Consider the following 7625-nt stretch of genomic DNA (forward strand, 5'->3'; position numbering starts at 1 on the left):
GGATCATGACCTGAGCCGAAGGCAGTCGCCCAACCAACTGAGCCACCCAGGCGCCCCTCTTACAATTTTTTTTAAAGATTTTTATTATTATTATTATTAATTTGATAGAGAGAGACACAGCGAGAGGGGGAATACAAGCAGGGGGAGTGGGAGAGGGAGAAGCAGGCTTCCCGCAGAGCAGGGAGCCCGATGTAGGGCTTGATCCCAGGACCCTGAAATCATGACCTGAGCCGAAGGCAGACGCTTAACGACTGTGCCACCCAGGCGCCCCATCCTTTTTTTTTTAAGATTTTATTTTTTTAAGTAATCTCTATTCCCAACGTGGGGCTCTAACTCAGAACCGTGAGACCAAGAGTCACATGCTCCACCAACTAGGCCTGCCAGGTGCACCTAATGGGGGCCTTTTAAGTAAAATAATCAACATAATCTGATGGCTGACTAGATAAAAAGGAGCAAAATGAGTAGTTTTTCCAAGGGTTCCTGCCCAAGTAACTGGAGAAAGGATGGTGATAGAGAAATTGGGGAGGGGCGGGTGAAGACAGAGATAAGCTGGACAGGACAGTCAAGATGACTTGGAGTTTGGGAGACCGAGCAGGAGTGGAGTCCTGTACGGGAGAGGGGACTATTAGCACAGAGGCATTGTGGCAGTGAAAACGGAGTCCCCAGGGTGGAGAAGGTAGAAAGAAAACTGGAAGATTGAGGATTAGAGAAGAAACCAACTAAACCACTTTCTGTTCTTTCTTTTAGCAGCTATTTAGTGAATGCCCACTGTCTGTAGGCACTGTTCTAGGTGGTGGGTATAGCACAGTGGTCAAAGGACTCAAAGTTCTTGGTCTCATGGAGCTCATGATTAGAGAGGTAAGAAGAGAAACAGAAGACACTGGGTAAGGACACCAGGGGGAAGAGCGTTTTTAAAGAGACGATGGTGATGGACAGCGACCATCCCCCCAGAGGAGGAGGGGAGGAAGGGAAAAGCATGGGTTTGGGCACTAAGGAAGTCATTTGCAGTTGTGCTACGGATAAAAATGAGCTGACAGGGTAAGCAGGGAGCATGAGTTAGGAAAACAGATGTACACTCCTTGTTCTACAGGTTGGCAGCAGAAGGAAAGTGAGAAATGGTGGTAAAGAGGTCATGAGAAGGTATTCTAACATGGGGGAAAGACTGCATGTTAGGAATGACAAGCACTGTCAGAGCAGTTAAAAATGGTCGGGGATGAGACGTCTTTGGCAGCTTCGTGCCTCCTTGGGACCAACCATTCAGTAGACTCTTCTTCGGTTTCAGGGTCCTTTGCTTGGACTGTGGTGAACAGATTCCCCGGGCGGTGCTGCAGGAGCGTTTTGAAGCCCTGAACCGCACCTGGAGTGCCGAGGCCCACGGCCTGGCTCCGGATGGCGACGTCTTTCTCACAGAGGGGCAGGTGCAGAGCTTTCAGGTCCCGTCCTGCGCCCGATGTGGAGGCCCCCTGAAACCAGATGTCGTTTTCTTCGGGGACACAGTGAACCCTGACAAGGTTGACTTTGTGCGCAGGCGTGTAAAAGAAGCGGACTCCCTCTTGGTAGTGGGCTCGTCCTTGCAGGTATCTGACTTGGTCAGGGTGGTGACTGCCCCTTTTGTGGGATGGAGAACCCCGGAGAGGCTCCCTGTCTGGTTTCTGTCTTCCTGCACCGAGAGTTCTCACGGGTGTCTTCTTCTTGTAAGGTGTACTCTGGCTACAGGTTTATCCTCACTGCCCGAGAGAAGCAGCTCCCAATTGCAATACTTAACATTGGGCCCACACGGTCGGACGACTTGGCATGTCTGAAACTGGATTCTCCTTGCGGAGAGTTGCTGCCTTTGATAGACCCACGCTGACCACAGCCTGGTGATCCTGAGCCCGAAGCTGGGACTTTCACTGTAAATGAAATGGTAAATGCTTTCTTAGATAAGTTTCCAGTTCCCATTCAACTGAGAGCACTGACAAAATATAGGCTTCTTAATGTATGGCCATTCTTAATTAAAACAAATTTATTTTTGGGGCGCCTGGGTGGCTCAGTCGTTAAGCGTCTGCCTTCAGCTCAGGTCATGATCCCAGGGTCCTGGGATCGAGTCCCACATCGGGCTCCCTGCTCTGCAGGAAGCCTGCTTCTCCCTCTCCCACTCCCCCTGCTTGTGTTCCTGCTCTCGCTATCTCTCTCTCTGTCAAATAAATAAAATCTTTTAAAAAAAAATTTATTTTTTATTTTATAATTTTTATTATTTCTAAAAGATTTTTATTTATTTGAGAGAGAGCACGCCAGCATGTGAGCAGGGGGTGGGGAGGGGCTGAAGGAGAGGTAGAGGGGAAGACTCTTAAGCAGATTCCCCGCTGAGCGCACAGCTGGACTTGGGGCTCGATCTCAAAACCCTGAGATCATGATGTGAGCCGAAAGCAAAAGTCGGTGCCCAACGACTGAGCCATCCCAGGAGCCCCTATTAATTAAAAACTTTTTCATTTATTTACTTATTTTAGAGAAAGAGTGTGAGTGGGGGAGGGGCAAAGAGAGAGGGAGAGAGAGAGAGAAGCAGACTCTCTACTGAGTGTGGAGCCCCACTCCCGGCTCGATCCCATGTCTCTGAGATCATGACCTGAGCCAAAATCAAGAGTCAGGCGCTGAACCAACTGAGCCCCACTGTATGCCCCTTAATTAAAACTAATTTTTTAATGTGCATTAAACTATAGTGCTTGAAAGACTATGATGTTCCAGTTGTAAGTACGTGCTATTTATTTAATTAATTTATTTGAGAGGGAGGGGGAGAATCTTAAGCAGCCTCCACGCCCAGCCCCAGCTGAGGCAGGGCACAATCTCACACCTCTGACATCATGACCTGAGCTGAAATCAAGAGTTGGACACTTAACTGACCGAGACACCCAGGCACCCTGGCACATTGCTATTTAAGATAATCTTTCAAAATCTGCCATTGCTTTTTTCCCGTTTTAAAAAGATAACAGCTTTATTGAGACATAATAAACATACCATAAAGTTCACCCTTTCGAAGTATACAATTAAGTTGTCTTATAGTACACTCACAAAGTTGAACATTACTCACCACTGTCTAATTCCAGAATATTTTCATCATCCCAAGAAGAAAGCTTATAACCATTAACAGTCACTCCCCACTCCCAACCCCACTACCACTCCCCAGTCCCTGGCAACAACTAATCTATTTCTGCCTATTCTAGACATTTCATATAATCTGTGGCCTTTTGTATCTGGCTTCTCCACTTGGCATAATAGTTTCAAGGTTCATCCATACTGTAGCATGTGTTGGTACTTCACATGCATTTTAATCTATGAATACAACCATTTAAGCTTTATTGAGATATAGTTCACAAACCATACAGTTTACTCATTTATACAATTCAATAGTTTTTAGTATATTTCTAGAGAAGTACAACCACTTAAAAAAAAAGACTTTGGGACGCCTGGGTAGCTCACTTGGTTAAGCGGCTGCCTTCAGCTCATGTCATGATCCCGGGGTCCTGGGATTGAGTCCCTCGTCAGGCTCCTTGCTCAGCAGGGAGCCTGCTTCTCCCTCTGCCCTGCTGTTCCCCCTGCTTGTGCGTGCTCTCTCTCTCTCTCACAAATAAATAAATAAAATTAAAAAAAAAAAAAAGACTTAAATTCTTGGAGTAGTTTTAGGTTCACAGCCAAATTGAGCAGAAAGTACAGTGTCCCATACACCCCTTTGCCCTGTACACTCAACACAGTATTTATCATTCACCTACTGACATCTTGGTTGTTTCCAAGTGTTTGGCAATTATGAATTAAGTTGCTGTAAACGTGTGTAGGTTTTTGTGTGGGCATAAGTTTTCAACTCATCTGGGTAAATACCAAGGAGCAAGATTGCTGAATCGTATGATAAAAATATGTTTAGTTTTGTATGCAACTGCCAAACTGCCTTCCAAAATGGCTGCACCATTTTGCATTCCCACCAATGAATGAGAGTTCCTTTAAAAGCAGGAACTATTTTTGATATTTTAAAACTATTGGGCGCCTGGGTGGCTCAGTTGGTTAAGCAACTGCCTTCGGCTCAGGTCATGATCCTGGAGTCCCTGGATCGAGTCCCACATCGGGCTCCCTGCTCGGTGGGGAGTCTGCTTCTCCCTCTGACCCTCCCCCCTCTCATGTGCTCTCTCTCATTCTCTCTCTCTCAAATAAATAAATAAAATCTTTAAAAAAAATTTTTTTTTAACTATTTTTTTTTAAAGATTGTATTTATTTATTTGACAGAGAGAGAGACAGCAAGAGAAGGAACACAAGCAGGGGGAGCGGGAGAGGGAGAAGCAGGCTTCCCGCGGAGCAGGGAGCCCGATGCAGGGCTCGATCCCAGGACCCCGGGATCATGACCTGAGCTGAAGGTAGACTCCCAACCGACTGAACCACCCAGGTGCCCCATATTTTAAAACTATTTTAAATTAAAGTATACTAGGGGCGCCTGGGTGGCTCAGTCGTTAAGCGTCTGCCTTCAGCTCAGATCCTGGGATCGAGCCCCGCATTGGGCTCCCTGCTCTGCGGGAAGCTGCTTCTCCCTCTCCCACTCCCCCTGCTTGTGTTCCCTCTCTCGCTGTGTCTCTGTCAAATAAATAAATAAATTAATTAATTAAAAAAATAAATAAATTGAAGTATACTATACATACTATTTTAAAAACTTCTAATTGAAGTATACTATACATACAGAGAAGAGCATGTATTATAGACAGCTTGATGAAGACATATAGCATCTAGATCAAGAAAGAGAACATGACTAGCAAACAAAGAAGCCCCGTTGGCCACACACTTTTTAAAGTAGTAGGTTCCATGCCCAGCATGGAGCCCAATATGGGGCTTGAACCCACAACTCTGAGATCAAGACCTGAGCCGAGATCAACAGTTGGGAGAATCAACTGACTGAGCCACCCAGGCGCCCCAACACACACATTTTTTTTAAAGATTTATTCAGGGGCGCCTGGGTGGCTCAGTCGTTAAGTGTCTGCCTTCAGCTCAGGTCATGATCCCGGGGTCCTGGGATCAAGCCCTGCATCGGGCTCCCTGCTTGGCGGGGAGTCTGCTTCTCCTCTCCCACTCCCCCTGCTTGTGTTCCCTCTCTCGCTGTGTCTCTCTCTTAAAAAAAAAAAAAAGATTTTATTTATTCATTTGAGAGGCAGAGAGCACAAGCAGGGGAAGAAGCAGAGGGAGAGGGAGAAGCAGACTCCCTGCTGACCTGGGAGCCCGATGGGGGCTCGATCCCAGGACCTGGAGATGGTGACCTGAGCTGAAGGCAGATATTTAACCATCTGAGCTACCCAGGTACCCCCCACACACTTTTTAATATACTTTTAAAACTAGGTTCTTTTTTTTTTTTTTTAACTAGGTTCTTATTACTAGAATAATATATATTTGTTGTAGAACGTTAAGATGATACAGATAGGGATGCCTGGGTTACTCAGTTGGGTAAGCGGCTGCCTTTAGCTCGGGTCATGGTCCCAGGGTCGTGGGATCGAGTCCCGCATCGGGCTCCTTGCTCAGCAGGACGCCTGCTTCTCCCTCTGCCTGCCGCTCCCCCTGCTTGTGCTCTTTCTGACCAATAAATAAATAAAATCTTAAAAAAAAGAAAAGATGATACATATAAGTAAAAAGAATATAATACAAATTACCCATTATCCTACCACCAAGATAACCAAAGTTTAACATTCTGGTATAACTAAATCTGTTTTTACAAAAATCAAATCAAGGCTGTGCATGTTTTAAATGCATTTTTTTTTTAAGATTTTATTTATCTGACAGAGAGAGACACAGCAAGAAACGGAACACAAGCAGGGGGAGTGGGAGAGGGAGAAGCAGGCCTCCCGCTGAGCAGGGAGCCCGATGCGGGGCTCGATCCCAGGACGCTGGGATCATGACCTGAGCTGAAGGCAGACGCTTAACCGACTGAGCCACCCTGGTGCCCCAAGGCTGTGCATGTTTTATCACATCCTTTTTTCACTTAACAAGATATGGTGGCCATCTTTACATGCCCTAAATGCTGTTGTTTTTTGAATGGTAGGGTGATGTTCACAATCATTACCCCCACCCACTTTCGGCTTATTCAGCATTAACTTGTTTCATTTCTTTTCAGATTCGTAAGGATTCCTCACTTCCTCCTCTAACTAATCAAGCTCACTGAGTGTAGCCTGTAGAGGGCAGCAAACCAACATCTTTATCCCAGCCCCTCCCTCTCTGAACTGGGCAGGTTTGAGTGTGGCTGAGATTTACCCTGAAGAAAGACTTTTTCAAAGCAGCGGCTGCTCTTGATAGGGAAAACTGCCCTCACTTGCTTTTTATCTCACCAGGCAGAAGAAACAGCTTGGGAAATATGTAGGCCAGAACGGTCTCTGGAGTGCTAACCCAGGAATCTCACTAATGTGGGGGGGTGAGGGGAGAAGAAAATGACTTCATTTAGAATTACAAATGGTTAAATGTCTCTAACTGAAACATTTTGATATTTCTTTTTAAAGATGAGTAATGGTATGAATGAATTTTTTATTAACTAAGGAATAAAGGAACCATATTTTTAATAGCACACCAAGTATGTGGGCTGTACGTTTATATTCTTTTTTTTTTTTTTTTAAGATTTTATTTGTTTATTAGAGAGAGAGAGAAAGCACAAGCAGAAGGAGTGGCAGGCAGAGGGAGAAGCAGACTCCTCGCTGAGCAAGGAGCCCGATGCGGGACTTGATCCCAGGACCCTGGGATCATGACCTGAGCCGAAGGCAGACGCTTAACCGACTGAGCCACCCAGGCATCCCTATATTCTTTTTTTAATCAGCTAAAAGAGAATGGGCTTTATGACACGGTTCTCTTAAGTATTTCTGCCGGATTTCAGCTGCTATAATGAGACAGTTGCCTTGAACCTGGTCTGTAGAGAGGAAACAAGTGGGCTCTTAAACTGATTTGTTTCTGCCAGGTAAGGCAGCATTACTGTTAGCCAGAGAGAATCACTGTACCAGGCTAAAGCTTTCAGCACAATCTCATCAAAAAGTAAAGCGGATGAAAGAATCACAGCCTACTCTCGATAGTCCTTTGTCTAAAATTAGGGCAAAGCAATACATGTTCATCCTGCACCTGCCTAGGAAGTAAATTTTAGTTAACTGGGATAATCCAGGATCTTGAAACCAACAGAGTTCTTTTCATCTGCACAACTGTACATTTTCCCATAGTCATTAATTCTGAAGAGGTGTAAGGTTGTTGTAAATCTCATTCCAGCTTTTTTGCAGAGGAGGATCCTAAGGTGCTTTGAATCAGATTTGCTCAGTTACCAAAAGTCAGTACCAGTAATTGTATTCAAATCTGGGTCTTTTGGATCTCAAGCTATTCTCATCCACAAATTTCAATGGTTACTGACAGATACTGTATTAAGGTACTAAAGCTACAAAGATACAACCTCTTGGCTTCAGGGGCACCTGGGTGGCTCAGATGGTTAAACATCTGCCTTCAGCTCAGGTCATGATCCCAGGGTCCTGGGCTGGAGCCCCACATTGGGCTCCTGGCTCGGCAGGGAGCCTGCTTCTCCCTCTCCGTCTGCCTCTGCCCCTGCTCATGCTCTCTCTTTCTGTCTGTATCTCTATGTCTCAAATGAATAAATAAAA

The 7625-nt window shown here is 45.5% G+C and overlaps 1 protein-coding gene across 3 annotated transcripts in view; it reads left to right on the plus strand.

Annotated features, from left to right (window-relative positions):
- Positions 1-6613, plus strand: part of SIRT4 (sirtuin 4) — a 12680-nt gene extending 6067 nt beyond the window's left edge. For 2 of the 3 annotated variants that reach the window (XM_035017138.1, XM_035017139.1), the window contains exon 3: positions 1283-1848. In XM_035017138.1, the coding sequence (XP_034873029.1) occupies positions 1283-1802 (520 nt within the window). In that variant the 3' untranslated portion in view covers positions 1803-1848. Of the gene's footprint in view, positions 1-1282; positions 1907-6115 lie in introns of those variants that run through there. The other variant, XM_035017140.1, reaches the window with a different exon arrangement.
- The last annotated feature ends 1012 nt before the right edge of the window (positions 6614-7625 follow it).

This window comes from Mirounga leonina, unplaced genomic scaffold (assembly GCF_011800145.1).
Source record: "Mirounga leonina isolate KUSES-001 unplaced genomic scaffold, KU_Mleo_1.0 Mir_171, whole genome shotgun sequence".
NCBI lineage: Eukaryota > Metazoa > Chordata > Mammalia > Carnivora > Phocidae > Mirounga > Mirounga leonina.